We start from the raw sequence: 26,336 nt of genomic DNA on the forward strand, positions 1-26,336 counted from the left end.
TTGCACCTTCCTTACTTGTGAATCTCACACCGTATTTCAAGTAGGCTACACTAGTGAAATGTAATACAACGCTGCCACCTAGCGTTCAGATAGGTAGGCTATTTAACATTAACGTGACGCTTGTTTATTCTTTCGTCAACTCCATGCTTTTAGGAAAACAATCTTTTTATCATAGTTCCCTCTTCAATGGCGATTACCAGCTCGTTTTTGTAACAGAGATAGCTGTTTATTGTCCCTAGGTTTACAGAAACACCTATTCATATTAATACAGGAAATCAAGTTAACGCTGCCGACCACTGCTTTGTCTATTACATGGCCCAGAATGCCTTGCATGTCTTTACAACAAAACAACACAGTAAAACCTAAATGCCCGTAAACATATGCATTTGCATACTTGTAACATTTTTAATAATACTCTCCCATCATGATATGTAACAATAATGAAAAATGTAATTTGAATACCGTCAATGTGAAAACAACTCTATTATGTAAGCTATATATAGCTACTGTTCTCCTTGCTATTTCAGTTTGTAAGTCCATACTATCCCATGGCAGAGCAAGGATTTCATGATTGGGCAAGGTTGCCTGGAGACATTGTGGCTGCCCAGAGACATTGTGCATACATGGAAGGCATTGTGATAGAAGGTGAATGGTGAAAAGTGAATGGTGTTAGTTACCAAATAACTGTGGGTGGTTTGCCAAATAATGGAACATTTTGGAATATTTCTTTTTTTTTTAGCTTATGCACCCTCACACTGGAGTCCCCAGTTCATATACAAAATTTGGTATCGATATGTGACAGTGTTCCTGAGATATGGACGATTTCCTGTTTCGGAGCTTCGCCGCCGATTTTGTTTGGCTGTGACGGGCAAACGCTTTCGAAAATCAAAAATCCTTCCGGTAACTTTTGTGAGGCTTGGTCCAAGGATAATGTACGTCAAGTTTCGTGGCGTTCGGACCAAATTTGTGACCTTTCTGTTCAATCCAATATGGCGGACGAACGACACGCCCACCTGACGTCATCTTCGCGACCAACTTACACCGGTACTGACCGGACGTTTTAAAGTTGGAACGGTGTCTCTGTCTCAAAGGGCCTAGGCGCTAGAGCTGACAAAAAATTAGGGAGACGGGAAAAATAATAAAACTTAAGAAGAACAATAAGTGTGCTGCTTTGCAAGCACACTTAATAATAAAACTTAAGAAGAACAATAAGTGTGCTTGCAAGCACACTTAATAATGCTTCTTATCATGAAATTGCAAACGATTTGAGGATTTAATCATCTATCTACAGTACATAATATCATTAAAATATTCAGAGACTCCAGAGAAACCTTTAAAACAAGGGACAGGGCTGCATTAAAACCAGACCTTTTTCTGTACAGAAAATCATTGTATGGGCTCAGAAAAACTTCTGATAAGCATTGTCTAGTTTAATGCTCTTTTCACTAATGCTAGTGTAAAGTCTACCATGCAAAGAAGAAATTTTATTTAGACATGATACAGAAATGCTGCCATCTTATCTGAGCCTGAGCTAATTTAAAATCGACTGATGTAAAGTAGAAAAAGGTCCTATAGTTAGACCATTACATATGTGCAATTCCTTTTGGAAATCATGGACCCCTCTGGGCTAAAGAGGAGAGGGACTATTCAACTATCCAACGTATGCAACTGTTTATAGTGCTCAGTTCAAAACCGAATCCATTACAGTGTGGAGGTGCATTAGTGCCTATGACATGGGCATTTTGCACATCTGGCATGTGTTGTCTTTTAACTATTCTGAATTAGATATAGGGTTGACATGATTTGTAAATCATAACATTCATTTTCACATTTTATAAAGTGTCCCAACTTTTTCAGAATTCGGGTTGTAAATAAAACACAATATGTTGCAAAAAAAATTGGTAGTTCATGCCATATGTAACATAGCCACTAAGCTAGTGCATGTAAGAGAGGGCTAACATAATTGTAAAATGTACCCTTACCATGACAACTAAAGCTGTGACATTAGTATTCAAGACTAACAGCCATGAGCACTGAGTTTGGGCTGTGTTGGCGCCCTCTACAGGAGTACCATAAGGACTGCAGCGAGACCCAGAGCACACAGGCAGGAGAAGAGACCGACAAACTGAAGACAGTGGAAGGAGTGGTATGAGAGGACACTTGGACTTCTCCTCACGCCTCATGACTACCAGATAAACAGCACACCAGCTCATCTCTGGAAAAGACCTGTTCGCTTTCATGATGGGACAAGCTGTTCTTTTTGGAGGTTTGCTGATTGGTTTTAGATGGCAATTTTTGTAGCTAATGATCACGGACCCCAGGAATCTCAGTGATCAATTTCTTTCTTACACAGAATCTATTTTTTTTAGAGATGGCTGTTAAACTGCACATCAAAATATTACTTAGAGCAGCTTTAATGTGGCCGCCTACTGTAGACGTAATATGTAGAGCATTACAAAATGGGGTATTGACTTTCTCTGAATGTTTTGTGAGGCTTGCCTTTGAAGGGCTATAACATGTGTGCCCAGTTTTCAAATGAACTGTTTTGGCCAGTGTGTTATGCTGTCGATTGATTCTGTCAAGCACACTGAAAAGATGAGAGGGAAATGCAGTTAAAGTTCTGGCAAAAGGTTGATACTATCTGAGCTCAGGCAGTCAATCAGTTCAGTTGCACTCTTCCCTTTTGTGCTCCTGATCATCTGATATTGTCTATGGCTCCGGCTGTGTTACTGTCTCTATTGGCCACTCTATATAGAAACATGCAAGATTTATTGAGCACACCCTCAAACTGGACAGCACACACTCAAACTGGACAGCAAGAGGGCCCTAGAAGCAATTTGCACACCCTGATGAAGAAGCCATAAGCAGACAGGTGTTGGTGTGTGTGTTTGTTTGTTTGTTTGCTTGTAGCCCAGTAAAATAAAGGCTTTTTACAATTATAAATCCACCTGAGTGCCTGGACCTGGATGTATTATGCAAAGAAGCTTTTTGGATATAATTTATACACTTTTTTTCTGGATTGACAAAAGTCTATTAAATTAGAACCACAGACTACACCTTTAAGAGTAGTTCTATCATGTGTATATCTCATATCTATTGTAAATACTTTTATCAACCATACTGTATAAAAGTAAATAGTACAACTTATGTAAATATGTTTATTTTTGTCTGTATTGTATATGTTTTATTTTCTGAAATTTCACCTTGAGGCCTTTTTGCATATCTGTTATGCAAAAAGATGTGACAAAATGATGTTTTCCTAAATTGTTTTTTTGTTGCAATATCTGCTTTGATGTGTATTCTGGTTGCGTAATAACTGTGTAGTAGATGTAAAGACAAGGTTTATTAAAATAAAATAAAATTGTAAAAAAACAATAGGACCACAGACAAATGATTTGTTTGTTTATAAGTAAACTTTATTGTCTGGATGGAGTGGTGACAGAGCTGACCGTGATGATTGAAGCCTTGCCATTCTGTCACGTTCTGCTCAGATATCCCTCAGGATCTTAACCCATGATCTGGAGAGAACAGAGGGAGAGTATCAGAAGGTATTTCGAGTGTTGATTTGTCTGTATTCAGATTAGTAATCTGTAGTCAGATTTCAGTACAGTGGCTCAGGAAAGGATTTAACCCTGAATCAGCACCAAGACTAGACGGATTTCAGAATGATCTGATGTATTATGTTGATGTGTGTTTTTGTCTGGATTAGCATCTGTGTTTATATACTCTGTGTGTGTGAGAGTCTGTGTGTGTGTTACAAGGTCGGTTCGTTCTCCGCTCACAGGCCTCGAACCTGCCACCTTGACACACACACCGGCATGGAAGATGAACGCTCTAACCACTTGAGCTAAAAACCCAGGCTTCTAACTCAGCGGTTAGAAGCGTTCTTAAGGTTAGGGCTGTGAGGATTTACACGGGCAACTAGCATGCTAGCTCAGTCTGCCTCCGTTACATGTGCGTGTGTATGTGTTGTGTCTGCACAACATGCATGTGGGATTGTGTATGCATACTGTATGTATAATGCGAGTGTGAATGTTATGTGTATGTTCAAAACATGTTGTCTGCGTGTGTAAGAGCTCTTACGTTCTCCATCCAGCCGATATAGGCGGACACACGAGTAAAGACGGTGGGCTTGCGGCTCTCATTGCAGGCTCTGCCTGAGACAAAGCTGGTCACTCCGTGGACGTAGTACCTGCCGCTCAGCTGACAGTTCAGAGGGCCACCGGAGTCTCCCTGAGAGCAAAAACACACACACACACACACACACACACACACACACACACACACACACACACACACAATATAAAACATAAAACATTACAAAATATGACAGCCAATACAAATGAACAATCCAAAGGCAACTAACTATTAATTAAAATGCACTTTGATGAAGACCAGTGTTGACAAGTAAAAACATATAAAAAGAATTAAAAAAAAGAACAAAATCACAGTCACAAAAAAGAAACTGCAGACGCCTGTTCACATGTGTGGACTGAGGTGAAATGAATAGGGAAGAGCGCCCTCACCTGGCAGCCAGAGTCTTTTCCGCCTCCAGCACACACCATGGTGTTCCTCACGCCGTTACCCCACCAGCCGCCGCTGGAGCAGGTCTTATGGTCAACCACGGGCAGGTAGGCCTGCTTCAGCTGGGCAGAGAGGTTACCACCAGCTACATCAGACAGAGAGAGAGAGAGAGAGCATGGATATTGAGATTACAGATGTAATACTATGTAAAAGTTGGTTAGTCTTTTGTGTTTATCATTCAGCATCGTATCAGCTCTAACCTGTATGAATGGACCTTGAGGATGATGTTTACTGTATTTGTATGCACATGTTGTTTTCTTTACTGTAAGTGCAATGTTCAAATCACACAAAAAATATTTTCACAGTGAGCACCTCCTCTGGACGGAATGCATACTGGGTCACTTTAGTCTATTCTAAATGCTTCATCTAAATGAACCGTAGTAAGAGAGTGAATGTGAGCTCACTGGTGGTGCGTCCCCATCCAGAGATGTAGCACGGGTGGTTGTGGTTCAGAACCTGGCCAGAGGGGGGCAGGTTGGCCAGCTGCACATAGTTGTTCAAAGTGACCTCTTTAGAGAGACGCAGCAGGGCAATGTCATATCTGGTAAAGCCCACACACACACATACACACACAATTTAAATTCTTTATGACATGAAGCAAGAAGGCAACACTTGTAGAACAATTCTGGAAAGGGAAAGGTTTTCTCACTGACATAGAAATAGTAAATAATCCATCAAAATAAATCGATGGGACTCAAGAATATAAGAAATTTTCTTGCAAATACACACATACACAGAGACATACACACATACAAAACACAATTCACTGCAGAAGTAACTCTAGCCTACTGTATTTTTGTTAATAGTGATGACTAATCGAATGCCATATGGGACAATTATGATCTTGAGTTAATGTGGCCCAATCATTGCTTTTGTCGTAGGTGTAAATGTGTGGACTGACCCGTTGGAGATCTGGTTGCGGTTCCAGTTGGGGTGGACGTACACACGGCTGACAGAGACGTACTGCTCACGGCCCTCGTTGCTGTTGAGGTTGTGTTCTCCCACGACAACACGCCAGGTTCTCTGACTGCACAAGGGTGTGCAAAAAGCAACAGTGAGTACAACAACTACAACAAGAAAAGGAAAAATCATCCCTTCTGTCCCCCTCAAAAAATACACACACACACACAGACACACACACTCTCACTCAGCCACGTACACATGCATATCCATAAACTCTCTCTTTCACACACACACACACACACACACACAAACACACACATATAAAAACACACACACACACACACAAACACACACATATAAAAAAACACACACACACACACACACACACACAAACACACACACATAAAAAAGCACACATACACACACACACACACACACACACACACACAAACACACACATATAAAAAACACACACACACACACACAGAGTTGCTGTACCTGTCCACACAGTGGGCAGCAGTCATCACCCATCCCCTCCTGATCAGGGAGCCTCCACAGGTGTGGTGGTAGTTGCTGCCAGACTGGAACTGTAGAGAGATCTGTGGGGCAGATGGGGCACATGAGAGCAACAGAATGTGCGTTACACAGACCGGAGTGCAGTGTGCTGGAGCCTCAGGCCAGATTTAGACTGGAAGAGTCTAGAATCAATTTAGTGTTGGAGCCCCACGAAACGTTAGTGAAATTCAGTGAAATAACTGCTGTGATCAAAGCTCATCTCAGCGAAGAGGCTATAGCGACCCTGCCTGCAAATGGTGTTGCGAGTGCACAGAACCCCACTTTCCCGCCCAGAGGGAGATGTGGATTGAGGGTCCTTTAGGAGAAGACTGGGCTGGTGGAGGTGTGAGAATGTTACCTGCCAGGGCCAGGAGTTGGGGCGAGCCACCTCACCTCCCACAACCCTCTCCAGGGAATCCTCCAGGTACCGAGGCTGGGACTCCTCCTCAGCCAGCACTGGAGAAAGAGGGATGGGGGAGAGAGAAAGAGACGGACCAAGGAAGAAAGGAGGGAGGAGAGAGAAATGAGAGGGTGGGGTAGGGGATTGAGAGAGATACATGACATTATTTGATTAAATCACAAACCAAAGACCCAACTGCTAACCGCCAGTGGAGGGAATTTTGAGAAGCTTGACCCAGCAACATCAACAGAGTATAATACAACAGGCATATAACATCTACAATACATGAGGTATAACTTTTAAGGGTATGCAACAATTTCAAGATAAATCATGTTGAGAGCCCGGGTCAGCCTCTGTCTTACCGAGCACAGAGAGTGCAGCAAGAAGCACGAACTTCAGCATGTTTGCAGCCTGGTGAGACTAAGCTGGGGACACTGGGATTGGCTCCTATGTATATATACGCTGCCTGTATAGTGTGCCTATATGCTGGGAATGTCCTTCTGATACACAGCTGTGTGCTACCAGCTATCGTATGCCAAACAGTCACCTCTCCAACCCACTTACCATACGGACAGTGTTGCGTAATGTTTAAGAAGTTTAAGTTAGTAAGCAGAATTTAGAGGAAAGCATGCATACTCAGGAAAAGTGTGACAACACATACTGTATTTATAAATTGGGGGGTGGACAACTGTGGTGCAAGCGGCAGTTGCCATTCCACGTTTGGGTCTTAATGCCCACTTGGACACAGGTTCCACTCCGACCCGCAACAATTTCCCCTATCTAAACCCATCTCTCTGTCCCGCTCACATACTCCCGCTCTCAACTAGGCGACCCTATATAGGAAAAAGCTCAGAAAATTTTCTAAAAAAACTATTTAAAAAGTCTATTGATCAGAGAGGCAAGTTTGTCCGTTGACGTTGCTACTGGTGTCACTGGATTTGAAATGGGATTTGAATCTCCATTCCAGGCCCCATAATCATGCTGTATTTCACATCACTGGCAGATTCAAATAGATGAGGTCTATTCAGCCGAATGTCATTTAAACTACAACTATTTTATGTGTAAATTATTTTATGTATATTTTTTAGTCTTTTTTAGCGTCTCTATGGACATCTCAGGTTTGTTCCAAACAATGTCTCATTGTATTCTGTGTGCAATTATTGTATTCTGTGTACAATGACAATAAAGTATCTATCTATCTATCTATCTATCTATCTATCTATCTATAACCTGATTACTCTTAAAAGATCGGAGAAGATTTTTAACACACCTGACACCTGTATTAACATCACCCATGTTTGTTTATTATTTGCATGAAATCACATCTTGTAACTGTTATTATCTATTCCATATATTATATAATGTTATTGAACACCTAGGAGAGCATTGAGGAGAAAATGTGGTTGTGACGTTTAACACACTTCCCATTCAAACAAATGGTAATGTATGGTAAGTTTACAGTTGAATCCTTGGGGCCTATCCAGGTCTGTTCTGTGATTTAGACGTTCTGAAATGTCACCTTTTTATTCTAGCTGTATGTATTAATTTATCTATTTTCAAAAGCTGATCTCTTTCTAAAACTCTAATCTGCCCCTGAAACACCCACCTTTCTGCTTGCATAATCATGGCTGAGTGAGTAGGCACTGGGCAGATAAGATAAACAATATCAGTTGATTCAGTGTGATCCTGATAAAATCAGGTCTCGCTTGGATATCCTCTTTCACGCACAGATGCATCAGTACACAGAGGGAAAACAGGCTTTCAAGGACAATGTGTCTTTGTGGAATATCTGATGGGATGACATTTGTATGAAATGCATGCCTGTACATTATTCATTAGAGTGAATTTCCCGGGACACGAATTGTCCCAGTTTTTGGTGAAAATTAAGCAACTGCCGCGCAACCACAGACCCAGACCCCACTTTGTAGTTACACGCACCTGTCCTAGTTGCTCTGTAGGCTAATATAGCTTGCAGCAGCAGGGAAAGGAGTCCAAAGCGAGTGTGTGTGTCTGCGTCAACGAGTGCATCAGGGCAAATATATAGGTAAGAAACTATAGGAAATGTTTCAACATTGTATTCACCACGCGCATCACGCACAAGGGCACCAAGGGACAGAGGGGGTACAAAAATGTAGCCAATAAATAGCTTTACTGCTAACTGCTTTTCTCTCTTCGAGAATGTTTACGATGTCAAAATGCACCAACTTCGTGTTACATGCAAGGATGATCATGCAGCAGCATCTAACTTGAACGTTACTTACTCTAATCATTAATTGGGAAACGCATCTTGAGTGCACACCAGAGAGAGAGATAGACTGGCAGGTTCCAGGTGTCATTGTTGATATCGTTAGGTTATTTACATAACCCCGGTTCTCTGATAACAGAGTGAGGTATCTCACTATGGGAAACGCCCTCTGGTGTGACCGAACTCCCAACTCTCGGATTGCATGCTCGAGTTCGCAACAGACGTGACATGCCAACTTATAACACACATTGAACACTATTTGAGTTTGGTGTCCAAGTCAGACCAAACGGGCACCAACACTGAGGACTGCGTGAGCCAGTGAGGGCGCAGTAACATCCAGTCTATAAAATCTCATAAACGTATGGGGCTTTTCCCAGCAAGCTGCGGCGCAAATATCACAGACTGATATTCCTCTGAACAGCGCCCAGGACGTAGAAATACCCCTTGTAGAATGCGCTCTGAGGCGCACCGGGAGCGGCACGCCCCTCGCCTCGTAAGCCAAACCAATAGCCTCCACCATCCAGTGAGACAAACGCTGGGATGAAATGGAGAGCCCCTGATGTGAAGTAGCCCATGACACGAACAGCTGATTACTGTATCTCCGCTGTATCTCTGTCCTGTCCACGTAAATGCGTAAGGCACGGACTGGGCACAGGCAATGGAGCCTCGCCTCGTCTTCTGAAGAGAAGGGGGGCGGGCGAAACGCGTCCAGGTCAAAATAATTACACCTGTAAGATGATTCAACGACCTTTGGGACGAAAGCGGGGTTGGGCTGTAAAGCAACTTTTTTGAATGAAGGGCTAAATTGCAAGCAAGAGGGATGCACTGACAGGGCCCGTAATTCACTCACTCGCTTAGCTGAGACAAGCACCAGTAAGAGGACAGTCTTGAGCGTAAGAAGCTTCAACTCGATTCCGTCCATCGGTTCAAAAGGCAGATGAGAGAGCGCCTCCAGGACCTCGGACAGGTCCCAGGACGGGAAAAGACGTTTTGTCGCTGGGCGTAAACGGCATGCCCCCTTCATAAAGCGACACACCAGAGGGTGTTTGCCCGCCGACGTCTTGTCGAACCCCACATGACAGGCAGAGATGGCTGATAAGTAGACTTTAATCGTGGAGAAGGCCTTACCCTTGTCCAACAATGACTGTAGAAAACACAGCACATTAGCAACATCGCATTGGAAGGGCACGATTTGTTTGTCATCGCACCACTTTTCAAACACACGCCATTTATTATCATATAGGGCGCGTGTGGAGGGTGCTCGAGCGCTTTGAATGGTGGCGATCACATTATCGGGGAGACCGCATTAAAGTTGAACCGCTTAGAGGCCAGACCCAAAGAGCTAGCCGGTCGGGCTGGGGATGAAATATTTGACCTCGCGCTTGGGAGAGAAGGTCCCGGCGCAGAGGAAGCTGCCACGACTCTCCGTAGAGGAGTTGCGTTATCTCTGATAGCCACATCCTCCCTGGCCAAAGGGGAGATATGAGAAGCAGTGACAGGCCATGCTCTCTTATCTTGGCGAGCGTGGGTGAGATGAGACTCATCGGGGGAAACGCGTAAAGCAGCACGTTTGGCCACGGGTGAGCCAGAGCGTCCACACCCAAAGGAGCATCTGTGTCTGTTAGAGAGAAGTAGAGGGGACAGTGCGCGTTTTCGTGCGAGGCGAAGAGATCTAGGGCAGTTTTGCCGAACCTCTCCCAAATCATCTCGACCACCTGAGTGTGAAGCCTTCACTCTCTGTAGAGGGGATTCCCTCTGGAGAGGAGATCTGCTCCCCTGTTTAGGACTCCCGGAATGTGTGTGGCGCGTATCGAGGCAAGATGCGTGCTGCACCACAACACAAGTCCGCGCGCTAGCCTGTGAAGCTGGAGAGAGCGTGTCCCACCCTGTCTGTTGATGTAAGCTACCACGGTTGTGTTGTCCGACCTGATTAGAACATGACAGTTGTGGATGAAGGGGAGGAAGTGTTTTAACGCCAAAATCACTGATAATAGCTCCAGGGCGTTTATGTGGTGGCTGCGGAGGTGCAGAGGCCAGATGCCGTTTACTGTTCTGCCTTCGTACACCGCTCCCCAGCCTGTCAGGGGCGCGTCTGTCGTTATTACCTTCCTCAGAGAAACCATACCTAGGGGGGCTCCCGTGAGGAAGATCGCAGGGTCCCGCCACCAGCGTAGGGCTGCGAGGCATTGTGCAGTGACCGGCACCTTGCGGTGTAAATGCCTCCGTGGGCAGAGATGTAGCGCTAATATCCAACGCTGAAAGTCTCTCATTCTCAATAGCCCCAACGGAATGACAGCCAGGGTCGAAGCCATCAGGCCTGCTAAACGAAGACAGGTTCTGAATGGGACATGCCCTCTTGTGTGGAATTGAGACAGACATTGCCGAAATGACTCGACGCGTCTCTGTGACAGTATAGCGCGATAGGAGATAGAATTTATCTGGACCCCCAGATATTCTATGCTCTGGCAGGGTGTCAAACAACTGAGATTGATGTTGAAGCCCAAATTTCTGAGGTGGGAGACGAGACGAGCCGTGTCTCGCTCCGATTGCTCTCTGGTTGAACAGCATAGAAGGTAATCGTCTATAAATGCTGATATCCTGAGCCCCGAGTGTCTCAGTGGAGCTAGAGCAGCCTCGATGCATTTGGTGAAAATTCTGGGCGCGAGCGCATACCCGAAAGGGATTCTCAGGTATTCGTAAGCTGTGCCCTGATATGCGAACCTCTGATATTTCCGGTGTGCAGGTAGCACGCCTATGTGGAAATATGCGTCCTTCAGGTCTACCGTAGTGAACCAGTCCCCTGGCCGGATAGAGCTGAACAGTGTTTTGTGAGTGAGCATTCTGAAGGTGAATTTTCTTAAATGACCGTTCAGAACACGCAAATCGAGGATGGGCCGAAGCCCCCCGTCCCGTTTTGGAACCAGGAAGTAACGGGAGTAATGACCCTTCTCCATTTCTCCCGCCGGGACTTTTTGTATAGCTCCCTTGTCTAAAAGGGAAGCTATTTTGGCTTCCAGAACCCAAACTGATTACCCCTGAGCCTCTGAAACTAAAACCCCGTTGAAAGGATGTGGTTTCTTTATTAACTGTAACCGAAGGCCCTTCGATACGGTGGAGAGTACCCAGGGGGGGGCGCCACACGCACGGCGATGTGGCGCCAGAGGCTGAGGGCCTGGGCGAGGGCGAAATTTTAATGTGTTTCATAAATGTTAGTGGTGACCAGAGGTTATCTGGCGCCACCGGTCACACTTTTCTCCTCTCCAGCGGAGCTCCGAGAGGGGCTGGGGAAAAGGTGTGTGCGGGAGTGCTTGTGAAAACTGACTGTGAGATGGGAAAGTTGAACTGGCCATGACACATTGTAAACACTTTATTAACATTACCCTGCAGTGAGACTCCGTGAGTGACTGCGAGGGGTGAATGCACTCGATTACGCTCTCTTTGTACACCGGGGAAGCTGGGCTGGCCAAAGTACAATGAGCTGGCGTTTCTGGCGCTTGCAGACGCCTCTTTTTTTGTGGAGGGGGCGAAGCGCTGCTGGTGGGGAGGAACAAGCCAGGTAGCCCTAGGAGCTGGCTGTTCATCCCGTTGGCGAGAGACACCTAAGTATCCTGCCTCTTCTTGTTCCCCTGAGGGTTACCAGGCCGGTGCCTGGCGGCGGCCGAGGAGAAGGTGTTCCTCGCCCAGGACCTCAGGCCTGACGCCCTAGGCTGGGTTTTCGCGGTCTGCTCAGCCTGTTGGGGTCTGGGTGGCCTGACTGGCTGCTGGAATCCCCACATACATCGAACGCCTCCTTCTCCTTCTTCTGCAGGTCGCACTTTGTGCGCATTGCAGCGATTGCTGGGCCGAAAAGCACCTTCGGGTCAACCTCGGCATCAAGGAGATTCACCTTTTCTTTGTCGTTTAGGCTTGATAGATTTAGCCACAATGACCTCTCACCCACGATGGCCAGTCCCATGGTGCGGTGCGGCCAGTCCCATGGTGGAATGGGCAGTGGGAGGAGCTTTCCTGCAGGCAAGTGGCGTGGGCTCTTTGCCATGGCACAGGTCGCACAGCCTGCAACGAATCTCCTGACATCCCGGCTGATGCCAGGCCACCAATACTTCTGTCGCAGCAACGAGAGGGTCTGGTTGGCCCCCGGGTGGCCAGTGCCCAGTGAGGAGTGTACCATCTCAATAACTTGAGTGCGCAGGTCAGGAGGGACGTACACGGCATGGACAGGAGTCCCCGGCGGAGCAGGCTGGGAGCTGTTCCTTTCCCGAATCTCATCATCCAAGGCCCACTGGATGGCCCCCACGATCTTCTCGGAGGGGACAATACACGTGGGAGTTTCCTCGAGATCATCTGCAGCATGGATCCTGGACAATGAGTCAGCCTTGATGTTACGAGACCCAGGACGGTAGGAAATTATAAAATCAAATCTAGTAAAGAAAAGGGCCCACCTGGCCTGTCTGGGATTCAGCCGCTTTGCCTCTCTCAGGTACGCAAGATTCTTGTGGTCCGTCAAGATCTTGAAGGGATACTTGGCCCCCTCCAGCCAGTGGCGCCACTCCTCCAGAGCCAGCTTGATGGCGAGGAGCTCCCGGTTGCCAATATCATAATTTTGCTCCGCTGGGGTGAGCTTCCGGGAATAGAAGGCACATGGCAGGAGGCGAGAAGATGTCCCTTGCTGCTGAGAAAGGACTGCGCCCACCCCTGTGGTGGAGGCATCTACCTCCACGATGAACGGATTCTCTGGATCCGGGTGTTGAAGGATGGGGGCTGAGGTGAATGCTGTCTGGAGATCCTGGAAGGCCATCTGCGCCCTGGGATTCCAACTGAGGGTCTTGGGTTTGCCCTTTAAGAGAGAGGTCAGTGGTGCAGTGATCATGCTGTAGTTACCAATAAAGCGTCTATAAAAATTGGCAAACCCCAGGAATCGCTGTAGCTCCTTGATGGAGGTAGGCGCAGGCCACTGTCGCACAGCTCTAACCTTCCCCTCGTCCATACACACTCCTTCCGGGCCGATGTAGTAACCCAGGAATGGAACCTCAGAAGTCCCAAAGGAGCACTTCTCAGCTTTTAGGAAAAGCTGGTGGTCTCGGAGCCTCTGCAACACTTGGGACACATGATCAAAATGTACGTCCTCTGAGCTAGAATAGATCAGGAAGTCATCAATGTACACGATCACAAAACGGTGCAGAAAATCTCGGAGTACCTCGTTCATGTAGCCCTGAAAAACAGAGGGGGCGTTAGCGAGCCCATAGGGCATCACTAAGTACTCGTAATGGCCACTTGGTGTCACAAACGCTGTCTTCCACTCGTCCCCTTCTCTGATCCGAATCAGGTTATAGGCACTCCGTAAATCAAGCTTTGTAAAGATCTTGGCACCTCTGAGGAGTTCTAGGGCTGCTGGAACGAGGGGAAGGGGATATCGAAACTTGACCGTTATTTTGTTCAGGGCCCGGTAGTCTATGCATGGACGAAGCCCTCCATCCTTCTTGGGCACAAAAAAGAAACTGGAAGCAGCAGGGGACGTTGAGGGACGGATATAACCTTGTTTGAGGGCTTCTTCTATGTACTCCTCCATGGCCTTCTGTTCTGGAAGTGACAACGGATACACTTTACCTCTGGGCACTGGCTCACCTGGCAGAAGGTCAATGGCGCAGTCCCATGGGCGGTGAGGAGGTAGTTGTGAGGCTCTTACTGGGCAGAATACGTCATGGAACTGGTGGTACTGAGGTGGAAGGGAAACACTGATATTTTCCCGTGGACTCTCCACAGATGTAGCATGCAAAGGAAGGTAATCGGTGGTCTCTTGGAATAAACGTCGAGGTAGATCAGTCAGACAGTTCTGGAAGCAGTGTGAACTCCAACACAATACGTCTCCAGTCTTCCAACACACAACTGGAGAATGATGAATTAGCCAGGGTCTTCCCAGAATTAGTTCAGCCATTGAGTCCTCTAAGACCAGGAAAGAGATGGACTCCTTGTGGAAGAGCCCCACCTGCAGCTTGATGGGACCCACCATCTCCTTTATGAGGCCTCCTCCTAGAGGCTTCCCCGTGATGGACTGAACGGAGCAGGCGTTCGGGTTGGGTGAGGTGGCGAGCCGGAGACGGCGGCATAAGGACCCTGAGATGAAGTTGCCCGCTGACCCCGAGTCTAGGAGAGCAGAAACAGTTGTACATGTTCCCTGTATACACAAAGTCACTAGAGTACTGAGAGGAGTAGTACTAGGCATAGTTAAGTGTACGAGACTCACCGAGGGAAGCTGGGGTCTCACCGGACAACGGGCGATGATGTGACCAGGAGCTCCACAATAGAGGCACAGGTTCTGGGTCATGCGTCGTCTCCGCTCAGTGGGAGTCAGTCTCATTGCCACAACATCGAGCTGCATTGCCTCCTCACCATCTCTGGGTCTCAGGATCCCTGCGGTGGTTCCAGTGCTCAACTCCTGGAGACAGCCCTCTCGTCGGTGGGAAACTCGGATAGCCATTTGAATAAATCGCTCTAGACCCATGGAGTCATCGTAAGCTGAGAGATATAGGCGCAATCTTGGCTCAAGTCCCTGTCGGAAGGTTGTGATAAGAGCCGCTTCGTTCCAACCACTGACTGCTGCCAGGGTACGGAACTGGAGTGCATATTCTGTAATGGGACTCCTACCCTGGCGGAGTTGATACAGTCTCTGCTGTATAGTGGAATCTCCTTGAGGCAATGCAAATACCTCCTTAAAATGGGTAACAAAAAAAGAAATGCAATGCAAATTTCTTGCAACACTTTTAATGTAATGAATGAGAACATTTCGAAGCTTTGGCATTGTGTTGAACGTTGTAGGCATTATTTTCACTAGTCCGTGGCTGCTATAATTTATGCAAACCACCAGATGTCGCTGTGTTTTCCTTGTCTTCCATGTTTCGAAGCTTCGGCACATTACTCGGTACATTAGGGAAATGTGCCGAGTAGCGCTCGAGGCTTCATTTACCCATCACTAGCAACAATCCTTCATGGAGCCTGTGAACGAAGAGCAGAGTTCGGTGCAAAGTAGTCTTCACGGGGAAGAGTGCGAGAATGACGAGTAGCTGGTGACAGTGTTGCCAACTATTTAAAATAGAAAGTAGCTAAAGCCAGCTCCAAAAGTCGCTAAATGTCGCTAGATGACGTCACATACTAATTTGCATATCAATTAAGTCACCACGTCGTGTACCCCCCCAAAAAAAAAAAAACGGTGATGGCCCTTTAACTCCCTTTTACACCTGTTTGCTTTTGTCCTACTCAAATAGTCAACTTTAAATGTATTTCATTTACTATACTTGTATATTAATTGAGACACTTTACACTTCTGTACACTATGTCGTCATAGCCTACACCAGAATGAGCATCAAGTGGCTGAAAAGCAGTCCAACCTATTCCCAACTGCTCCATCTGCTTTGCACTGCTTGAAGTCTGATTATAACTTCACCATAGGCTACACACAATTTAACCTTACTGGCTATATTTTGGATATATTTAGGCTTAATGTCACTAGGACAGACCAACAGATTTTTCCCCCCTCAGCCGACAGTCTGTCCTGCATTGACAACATTGAGGCTACATAGCCTAAACGAATGCTATATTTTCCTAACCTGTATGTTCGATTTTGAACTGCTTGTGAATGAAGTTGTAGCCTAGGCTACTTTCTTTTGTTCAGTGTGTTTGTTGAACGATGCTGGCAGCGTGTCCTTGTTTCCCTGTCATCATGTCATTGCTCTCGTCTCGTTGATTCTGGTTGTAATCTCACCCGAAGTTGCGGCCATAGTTGCGGCACCTTCCAATAACATTGTCTGAGCTGTTAGATCTATAGGCTAGAATATCTACTTCCGTGTAATAACATGGGCTGATACTACAGGCCAGTCATTACTTTTATAATCATGGGGCAACGCTTCGGGCGAACTCGATGTAATTCACAAATGAAACAGGCATGAGACTTTCACACAGCACGAACTCACTGCTCACACAGAAGAGTAAAAAGGGACGTTACATGCCATCACATCAGAGTCTCCAAAAGTCTCCAAGAACGCCAGAAAAAGTAGCTAGATTTGTCGCTAGTCGCTTTTTACAAAAAAAGTCGCTTGGGGGGTCTGAAATCTCGCTAAATATGGCGACGAAGTCGCTAAGTTGGCAACACTGGCTGGTGATACTGTAGTATATATATGGAGGGCGGCCCTCCGTATCACAGCTGTGATTGGTCTGCCTGTGACAGACGTGGTGTAATTGGTGCTTCCGTGGTCGGTCACGCCAGAATGCGTCTCCCATAGTGAGATACCGAGCAAATGTTTGAAAGAGAACCCTTTTATATGAAACTTATAACTGCTTGTAACAACTTAATATTATGCATAGTATTGTTAATATGGTGTGGCATATAATGTGGCACAAACAAAAAAGGCTAGAGTTTATGGATTAGCCAGGCTAATTTAGCCTTATATCTTACAAGAGTTGGTGAAAGGGTTTTATGAGAAAGCTTAGACTGAGCGTGACAGTGCACCATAGCCATGCAGCACCAACATCATACAATTAGCAGCATTTCTTAATATTTCTAACTTTATATATATATATATATATTTATTTATTTTTTATTTAAAGGCAGCCCGAAAAACTAATAACTGTAGAAATTTTAATAATAAAGAAGAAAATAAAACACCTCCTCGGTAGCCTAAATGCATATGCCACTGTATTATTTGCTCATTTGCTCTCAAAAAAATCCCTAAAGTTTAGACCTACAAAATGAGGCAAACTACACATCATAAGAATTATCAACACAATGGAGCTCAATAAATTTTTCACTGCTTTCACTTCAACTTCAGTTATTTTACGATAGTATGTATGGCTAACCTCTGGTTAGCTGGTTCACATGGTTGATTGACTTTGTCTAGCGAATTACGAACAAAATTGTGTCAGTCAGACTGTGCATTTTGGTTTACTAATTTAGCATTATGCAGTAACAATTATCATTTCAATTCTACCTCAAATCTGCTGACTGCAGAAGTTTAGTAATGCAGACCCAAGCAGCAGCACAGGTATCGTAGCCTTGAAAGACATAGGCCTACACTTTGAATTTGATCAGAGCAGCTCTGGTTCCCTCTTTACTGATGCTACAGTAACTAAATGTGATGTGATTGGCTGGGTGACACTGGCTACACCCCTGACCATGCAGGACATGTGAGTAATGAGGCTCTATCTTGCACACCAGCGCAATTGACTTTGTATACTCGCGCTTTTGTCTTTCCTATTTTGCATTCAGCGCATATTGGAATTTTCCCTCCACAGGTACATGTGCGCCCACGGGGGCGTTTCAGCGAAAAAGAGGGGACGTATTCCGGCGCAAACGGTCCCTGTTGATATTTTGCAGTTTCAGAAAACAATTCTGCCACAGACCAGGAACCTCCTGGTCTAAAGTCAGTGGCGCAAATTCAGATGCTATTTTAAGGGCGCATGCATGGCCACAGGCCTGCAAAAATGAATGCTATGCACACCGATCTACAGACACCCTGTGCACAGTTGGAAACATTCAAAGCCTTGATAATATTTGTCCGTTTCCCGGTTTTGTTCGTGCATTGGTCAACTAAAAATTTAGTAGCCTATATAGTACATCTACATGCAATATCTTTACAACAACAACGCCTTATTACGACCTATTAATTTGGACAACTTTATACAGCCCTATAAAGGCTAAAGTTACCTTTAGTTTTGTTCCAATTTACCGTTGTGTATGGCTTTAAACATCGTGTGCGCTTTAACATCAAGCATTAGCATAAGCATTATTCCATCTGCGCTAAGGTTTTGACAAGCACCACAATTTTGCCTACCTTGTTGTAGCCCATCTGAAATAACTCTAAACTTTGCTATGTTCCCTCCATCCTTTCGTTGTTTCCAAAAAACGTTTTATATCCATGATGGCTTTGAAGTCTTCAGTTTGTGAATTCGCTTAAATAAGCTTATTATGTGCTGTTAACCAGCAACCATAGACAGTAAAAGAAAGCAGCAAGTAGCCTTGGCTACAATTTCTGTAGTTGCTGCGTCCATTCATTGTTATTCTCTCTCCTGCTCAAACAAAAGTTGTGCGTGCATTAAGTTGATGATAACGTGTTTACAAACTCTACTTTACATAAAATAAATATTGTAAATAGCCTACTGTCATGCAGTTAATGGGATACTGTGCAGAGTTGGAAAGTTAGGTCAACTTGGAAACTGTTTCTCGTTGTTGAGTTGCCTGTTGGTAAGGTACAGCCGTAGCTTACACCTGCAGGAGCGCTTGCTTGGGCGCCTGTGTTGCGCAATGCACTTTGCTCCTCTTATCTATACGACGCAGTTCCCATTTCTCCAAATCATACATAATTAAAAGGACAAATATTGCTAGACGAGGGAAATCAGTGTGGTGTCCGATGTGAAAAAACAGGTATAAATCTAGCGAACACATTTCCACGAATCACGGATGTGTTGATGGCATAAATTAGGAAATATTAGAGGACTTAATGAGACGTGATGTTGAACTGCATGCCGATGCCATTTAACCCAAATGCCCCAGCAGCAGCACAGGAGAGGAGAGCTTATCTGACAGAAGATATGAATTGTCTATAGTGAGGTAATGTTAGATTACATTGCAAAAATATCACCATGCATTCATAACCTTGTGATTCAGTGAGAGTGATCCCAAAACATCGGAAAGTGAAATTTCTGTATTACATTTTGTCAAGAGGAAAAATCAATAGCCAACCAATCAATAGTCAGTCAACCAACTGACTATAGCTCTGTGAACCGTTCCTGGCTGCACCTGGCAAATCCGCCATCATAATAGCAATCCGCTATGGAACAAGCGTGCCTGTTGTTAAAGGGAATGTGAGATGACGCTCTGATTGGTTTATTGCACGTTACGCCCAAACCACACCCATGAATAATGTAGCTACTACAGACCACCCGATTTTAGATTTGCGTCGGGTGCAACAGTCAATATCCCGCTGGTAAAATAGAAACAGCGCCCAAGATCCGCCCGCAAAGGGATTTGCGCAAAGTCAATTGCGCTAAAGTGCAAGATAGAGCCCATGGTCTGTTAGTTGCAATTCCATAATCAAGGTCGTGCCAACCACTCTACCATTAAGATGGTTACCAGGAGTGGGGTTCGAACCCACGAGGACATACGTCCATTGGATCTTAAGTCCAACGCCTTAACCACTTGGCCGTCCTGGTGCTTGTACCTGTAAACACAAGTGATGAGATCATTATCATGTTATGTATAAACCATTTTGAACCATGTTTTTTATTGTCACTTGTAAACCCTTAGCGCATACGAGTTTTTATTCCTAATAGATTTTGGCTTGAGATATTTTTTGTAATTGACCTTTACATTTTGTTAGAATTAATTTCCATTTTAGAGAAATTAGTTATTCATTTCTTGGCCTTAAATTTGACTTTTTTTGGGGAAATGTTGTAGCCTAAAGAACCATTTGTACAAAAAGGACATTTGATGACTGATATATGCAAGTTAATCCCTCTTGATGTAGAGGTTTTTCCACTAGTGTTTAAGGCTGCATTTAGTTTTAATATTTCCATTTATGAGTAATTATAATCCACAGAGAAGCAGTTCAATCAGTTGCATTTAATTCGTCAGGCTCATCATGGCAGTGTCACTGTTCAGCATTAAGACAGTTACCAGGAGTGGGGTTCGAACCCACGAGGACATATGTCCATTGGATCTTAAGTCCAACGCCTTAACCACTCGGCCATCCTGGTGCTCAAACTTTAAAAAAAAATGGTGATGACATCATTGTCATGTACATATAGCAACCATTTTAAGCCAAAGAAATCGTTTGTACAAAAGAGGACATTTGACTTATATATCTGAGTATGTCTCTCTTGATGGAGATGTCATTCTATCAAGAGGGCCTTTATGGATCCCGGGTACAACATGCGGCACGTGCGGTTAAGCAGCTTCTGTGTTGTTGTTTTTGTATCTTGCAGGACTGCATTGGAATTTTTGTGTGTGTACAAAAAATTATAATTCTGCTTGTGGTATGGGCTGTGGCAGCACATGTTGTGCTTTGAAGGAGGACCTATAACATTGGCCACAATGCACCAGAGCCACAGATGTATGGCATGCAGAACATGAAAGTAATGGTGTGTTAGTTGCAATTCAATAATGAGGGTTGTCCTAGCCTCTGCACCATTAAGATAGTTACCAGGAGTGGGGTTCGAACCCACGAGGACATACGTCCATTGGATCTTAAGTCCAACGCCTTAACCAGTCGGCCATCCTGGTGCTTATACCTGTAAACACAAGTGAAGAGTTCATTATCATGTTATGTATAAACCATTTTGAACCATGTTTTTTATTGTCACTTGTAAACCCTTAGCGCATAAGATTTTTTATTCCTAATAGATTTTTGCTTGAGATATTTTTTGTAATTGACCTTTACATTTTGTTAGAATTAATTTCCATTTTAGAGGAATTAGTTATTCATTTCTTGGCCTTAAATTTGACTTTTTTGGGGGAAATGTTGTAGCCTAAAGAACCATTTGTACAAAAAGGACATTTGATGACTGATATATGCGAGTTAATCCCTCTTGATGTAGAGGTTTTTCCACTAGTGTTTAATGCCGCATTTAGTTTTAATATTTCTATTTATGAGTTATTAGAATCCACAGAGAAGCAGTTCAATCAGTTGCATTTAATTCGTCAGGCTCATCATGGCAGTGTCACTGTTCAGCATTAAGACAGTTACCAGGAGTGGGGTTCGAACCCACGAGGACATACGTCCATTGGATCTTAAGAACGCTTGAACGCAACGCCTTAACCACTCGGCCATCCTGGTGCTCAAACTTGAAAAATCAAGTGATGACATCATTGTCATGTACATATAGCAATCATTTTAAGCCAAAGAAATCGTTTGAACAAAAGAGGACATTTGACTTATATATCTGAGTATGTCTCTCTTGATGGAGATGTCATTCTATCAAGAGGGCCTTTATGGATCCCGGGTACAACATGCGGCACGTGCGGTTAAGCAGCTTCTGTGTTGTTGTTTTTGTATCTAGCAGGGGCCTATTGCACAAAACTAGGATAAGGGATTAAGCCGGGATATCTTGGTTATCCTGGCTCAATTTATCCGTGATCCAGTTGCACAAAAGCAGGATAGGGGGCAGCAGGATATGTTATGGTATAAGTTACCATGGCAATTTATTCTGTGGAGCTAGCCTGCTCCAGACCAGGCTAAGTTCCAGGATCTATTTAATCTCATCCCTTATCTCAGTCAGCAGTCACCACAAACGGAAACCAATAGTTTTTCCACTGCCCACTACACATTGTCATCACATATACCTAGACCCACGGTCATTATTTAAATGTTTGTGATCATTAATTAACTTTTACATACTCGCAATTCCCGACCTGTCATGCGACAATGTGACGTCACGGGAGTGCCTAACCATTTCGCACGTGGTGGTCACGGAACTAGTTGCAATATTCTCCTAAACAGAGGTGTTGCTGTTTGTTGCTGTTGTGAAAAGGCTATCGCTACCTACTTCACACCGTAGAAGAAGCAATGAAGCTGCTCTAGTTGCCATGGTGAATCAGTGAATCTGTGATCCGTGGCGGGGTCTATTTGAGGGAGCCGTGAACGCGCACTTATCCAGGATAGGTTTCACCTGGCTTGATGAATCCGTGTCTGGTCATCCTGGCTTGGTCTTTGTGCAACCAATTAAGCCTGTACGCTCGTGTTTTGGATTCATTGAGCGCAGCTCAGTAACTTATCCCGGATGTCTTAATTCTGCTTTTGTGCAACGGACCCCAGGACTGCATTGGAATTTTTGTGTGTGTGTACAAACAATTATAATTCTGCTTGTGGATTGGGCTGTGGCAGCACATGCTGTGCTTTGAAGGAGGACCTATAACATTGGCCACAATGCACCAGAGCCACAGATGTATGGCATGAAGAACATGAAAGTAATGGTGTGTTAGTTGCAATTCAATAATCATGGTTGTCCCAGCCTCTGCACCATTAAGATAGTTACCAGGAGTGGGGTTCGAACCCACGAGGACATACGTCCATTGGATCTTAAGTCCAACGCCTTAACCACTCGGCCATCCTGGTGCTCAAACTTTAAAAAAAATGGTGATGACATCATTGTCATGTACATATAGCAACCATTTTAAGCCAAAGAAATCATTTGTACAAAAGAGGACATTTGACTTATATATCTGAGTATGTCTCTCTTGATGGAGATGTCATTCTATCAAGAGGGCCTTTATGGATCCCGGGTACAACATGCGGCACGTGCGGTTAAGCAGCTTCTGTGTTGTTGTTTTTGTATCTTGCAGGACTGCATTGGAATTTTTGTGTGTGTGTACAAACAATTATAATTCTGCTTGTGGATTGGGCTGTGGCAGCACATGCTGTGCTTTGAAGGAGGACCTATAACATTGGCCACAATGCACCAGAGCCACAGATGTATGGTATGAAGAACATGAAAGTAATGGTGTGTTAGTTGCAATTCAATAATCATGGTTGTCCCAGCCTCTGCACCATTAAGATAGTTACCAGGAGTGGGGTTCGAACCCACGAGGACATACGTCCATTGGATCTTAAGTCCAACGCCTTAACCACTCGGCCATCCTGGTGCTTGTACCTGGGAACACAAGTGAAGAGTTCATTATCATGTTATGTATAAACCATTTTGAACCATGTTTTTTATTGTCACTTGTAAACCCTTAGCGCATAAGATTTTTTATTCCTAAAAGATTTTTGCTTGAGATATTTTTTGTAATTGACCTTTAAATTTTGTTAGAATTAATTTCCATTTTAGAGGAATTAGTTATTCATTTCTTGGCCTTAAATTTGACTTTTTTGGGGGAAATGTTGTAGCCTAAAGAACCATTTGTACAAAAAGGACATTTGATGACTGATATATGCGAGTTAATCCCTCTTGATGTAGAGGTTTTTCCACTAGTGTTTAAGGCTGCCTTTAGTTTTAATATTTCCATTGATGAGTAATTATAATCCACAGAGAAGCAGTTCAATCAGTTGCATTTAATTCGTCAGGCTCATCATGGCAGTATCACTGTTCAGCATTAAGACAGTTACCAGGAGTGGGGTTCGAACCCACGAGGACATACGTCCATTGGATGTTAAGTCCAACGCCTAAACCACTCGGCCATCCTGGTGCTCAAACTTGAAAAATCAAGTGATGACATCATTGTCATGTACATATAGCAACCATTTTAAGCCAAAGAAATCGTTTGTACAAAAGAGGACATTTGACTTATATATCTGAGTATGTCTCTCTTGATGGAGATGTCATTCTATCAAGAGGGCCTTTATGGATCCCGGGTACAACATGCGGCACGTGCGGTTAAGCAGCTTCTGTGTTGTTGTTTTTGTATCTTGCAGGACTGCATTGGAATTTTTGTGTGTGTACAAAAAATTATAATTATGCTTGTGGATTGGGCTGTGGCAGCACATGCTGTGCTTTGAAGGAGGACCTATAACATTGGCCACAATGCACCAGAGCCACAGATGTATGGTATGAAGAACATGAAAGTAATGGTGTGTTAGTTGCAATTCAATAATCATGGTTGTCCCAGCCTCTGCACCATTAAGATAGTTACCAGGAGTGGGGTTCGAACCCACGAGGACATACGTCCATTGGATCTTAAGTCCAACGCCTTAACCACTCGGCCATCCTGGTGCTTGCACCTGGGAACACAAGTGAAGAGTTCATTATCATGTTATGTATAAACCATTTTGAACCATGTTTTTTATTGTCACTTGTAAACCCTTAGCGCATAAGATTTTTTATTCCTAAAAGATTTTTGCTTGAGATATTTTTTGTAATTGACCTTTAAATTTTGTTAGAATTAATTTCCATTTTAGAGGAATTAGTTATTCATTTCTTGGCCTTAAATTTGACTTTTTTGGGGGAAATGTTGTAGCCTAAAGAACCATTTGTACAAAAAGGACATTTGATGACTGATATATGCGAGTTAATCCCTCTTGATGTAGAGGTTTTTCCACTAGTGTTTAAGGCTGCCTTTAGTTTTAATATTTCCATTGATGAGTAATTATAATCCACAGAGAAGCAGTTCAATCAGTTGCATTTAATTCGTCAGGCTCATCATGGCAGTGTCACTGTTCAGCATTAAGACAGTTACCAGGAGTGGGGTTCGAACCCACGAGGACATACGTCCATTGGATGTTAAGTCCAACGCCTAAACCACTCGGCCATCCTGGTGCACAAACTTGAAAAATCAAGTGATGACATCATTGTCATGTACATATAGCAACCATTTTAAGCCAAAGAAATCGTTTGTACAAAAGAGGACATTTGACTTATATATCTGAGTATGTCTCTCTTGATGGAGATGTCATTCTATCAAGAGGGCCTTTATGGATCCCGGGTACAACATGCGGCACGTGCGGTTAAGCAGCTTCTGTGTTGTTGTTTTTGTATCTTGCAGGACTGCATTGGAATTTTTGTGTGTGTACAAAAAATTATAATTCTGCTTGTGGTTTGGGCTGTGGCAGCACATGTTGTGCTTTGAAGGAGGACCTATAACATTGGCCACAATGCACCAGAGCCACAGATGTATGGCATGCAGAACATGAAAGTAATGGTGTGTTAGTTGCAATTCAATAATCATGGTTGTCCCAGCCTCTGCACCATTAAGATAGTTACCAGGAGTGGGGTTCGAACCCACGAGGACATACGTCCATTGGATCTTAAGTCCAACGCCTTAACCACTCGGCCATCCTGGTGCTTGTACCTGTAAACACAAGTGATGAGTTCATTATCATGTAATGTATAAACCATTTTGAACCATGTTTTTTATTGTCACTTGTAAACCCTTAGCGCATAAGAGTTTTTATTCCTAATAGATTTTTGCTTGAGATATTTTTTGTAATTGACCTTTACATTTTGTTTGAATTAATTTCCATTTTAGAGAAATTAGTTATTCATTTCTTGGCCTTAAATTTGACTTTTTTGGGGGAAATGTTGTAGCCTAAAGAACCATTTGTACAAAAAGGACATTTGATGACAGATATATGCGAGTTAATCCCTCTTGATGTAGAGGTTTTTCCACTAGTGTTTAAGGCTGCATTTAGTTTTAATATTTCCATTTATGAGTAATTATAATCCACAGAGAAGCAGTTCAATCAGTTGCATTTAATTTGTCAGGCTCATCATGACAGTGTCACTCTTCAGCATTAAGACAGTTACCAGGAGTGGGGTTTGAGCCCACGAGGACATATGTCCATTGTATCTTAAGTCCAACGCCTTAACCACTCGGCCATCCTGTTGCACAAACTTGAAAAATCAAGTGATGACATCATTGTCATGTACATATAGCAACCATTTTAAGCCAAAGAAATCGTTTGTACAAAAGAGGACATTTGACTTATATATCTGAGTATGTCTCTCTTGATGGAGATGTCATTCTATCAAGAGGGCCTTTATGGATCCCTGGTACAACATGCGGCACGTGCGGTTAAGCAGCTTCTGTGTTGTTGTTTTTGTATCTTGCAGGACTGCATTGGAATTTTTGTGTGTGTACAAACAATTATAATTCTGCTTGTGGATTGGGCTGTGGCAGCACATGCTGTGCTTTGAAGGAGGACCTATAACATTGGCCACAATGCACCAGAG

General features: G+C 44.1%; 1 protein-coding gene and 10 non-coding genes across 11 annotated transcripts; all 11 read right to left on the reverse strand.

The window, feature by feature from the left end:
- Window positions 1-4,047: 4,047 nt before the first annotated feature.
- LOC143104561 (elastase-1-like) lies at window positions 4,048-6,844 on the reverse strand. Its single transcript, XM_076268663.1, has 7 exons — window positions 6,805-6,844; window positions 6,401-6,498; window positions 5,986-6,086; window positions 5,486-5,611; window positions 4,989-5,125; window positions 4,527-4,669; window positions 4,048-4,233 (listed from the first exon to the last, which is right to left on the reverse strand). Exons 1-7 carry the CDS (start codon window positions 6,842-6,844, stop codon window positions 4,048-4,050), a joined length of 831 nt encoding a protein of 276 aa, XP_076124778.1.
- A 12,959-nt stretch (window positions 6,845-19,803) lies between these two features.
- Window positions 19,804-19,886, reverse strand: trnal-uaa (transfer RNA leucine (anticodon UAA)). The gene has a single exon. It is a non-coding gene; the product is annotated as a tRNA-Leu (tRNA).
- A 460-nt stretch (window positions 19,887-20,346) lies between these two features.
- trnal-uaa (transfer RNA leucine (anticodon UAA)) lies at window positions 20,347-20,429 on the reverse strand. Its single transcript has one exon. It is a non-coding gene; the product is annotated as a tRNA-Leu (tRNA).
- A 443-nt stretch (window positions 20,430-20,872) lies between these two features.
- Window positions 20,873-20,955, reverse strand: trnal-uaa (transfer RNA leucine (anticodon UAA)). The gene has a single exon. It is a non-coding gene; the product is annotated as a tRNA-Leu (tRNA).
- Window positions 20,956-21,415: 460 nt separating this feature from the next.
- trnal-caa (transfer RNA leucine (anticodon CAA)) lies at window positions 21,416-21,508 on the reverse strand. Its single transcript is given in 2 exon segments — window positions 21,416-21,461; window positions 21,472-21,508. It is a non-coding gene; the product is annotated as a tRNA-Leu (tRNA).
- A 1,195-nt stretch (window positions 21,509-22,703) lies between these two features.
- trnal-uaa (transfer RNA leucine (anticodon UAA)) lies at window positions 22,704-22,786 on the reverse strand. Its single transcript has one exon. It is a non-coding gene; the product is annotated as a tRNA-Leu (tRNA).
- A 444-nt stretch (window positions 22,787-23,230) lies between these two features.
- On the reverse strand, window positions 23,231-23,313 carry trnal-uaa (transfer RNA leucine (anticodon UAA)). Its single transcript has one exon. It is a non-coding gene; the product is annotated as a tRNA-Leu (tRNA).
- A 460-nt stretch (window positions 23,314-23,773) lies between these two features.
- trnal-uaa (transfer RNA leucine (anticodon UAA)) lies at window positions 23,774-23,856 on the reverse strand. The gene has a single exon. It is a non-coding gene; the product is annotated as a tRNA-Leu (tRNA).
- A 441-nt stretch (window positions 23,857-24,297) lies between these two features.
- Window positions 24,298-24,380, reverse strand: trnal-uaa (transfer RNA leucine (anticodon UAA)). The gene has a single exon. It is a non-coding gene; the product is annotated as a tRNA-Leu (tRNA).
- A 460-nt stretch (window positions 24,381-24,840) lies between these two features.
- On the reverse strand, window positions 24,841-24,923 carry trnal-uaa (transfer RNA leucine (anticodon UAA)). Its single transcript has one exon. It is a non-coding gene; the product is annotated as a tRNA-Leu (tRNA).
- A 441-nt stretch (window positions 24,924-25,364) lies between these two features.
- trnal-uaa (transfer RNA leucine (anticodon UAA)) lies at window positions 25,365-25,447 on the reverse strand. Its single transcript has one exon. It is a non-coding gene; the product is annotated as a tRNA-Leu (tRNA).
- Between the last annotated feature and the right edge of the window lie 889 nt (window positions 25,448-26,336).

The sequence above is a fragment of the Alosa pseudoharengus genome, unplaced genomic scaffold (assembly GCF_046254945.1).
Source record: "Alosa pseudoharengus isolate Yale_2024_CS ecotype anadromous, Long Island Sound unplaced genomic scaffold, YU_APseudo_1.1 YU_APseudo_1.1_scf_5, whole genome shotgun sequence".
In the NCBI taxonomy this organism is placed as follows: Eukaryota; Metazoa; Chordata; class Actinopteri; order Clupeiformes; family Clupeidae; genus Alosa; species Alosa pseudoharengus.

Coding starts and splice junctions, on each gene's coding strand:
- LOC143104561 (XM_076268663.1), bottom strand. CDS start 6,844: ATGCTGAAGTTCGTGCTTCTTGCTGCACTCTCTGTGCTCG. Junction 5,612..5,985: donor GCTGCCCACTGTGTGGACAG/GTACAGCAACTC, acceptor ACCCTTGTGCAG/TCAGAGAACCTGGCGTGTTG. Junction 5,126..5,485: donor CGCAACCAGATCTCCAACGG/GTCAGTCCACAC, acceptor GGGCTTTACCAG/ATATGACATTGCCCTGCTGC.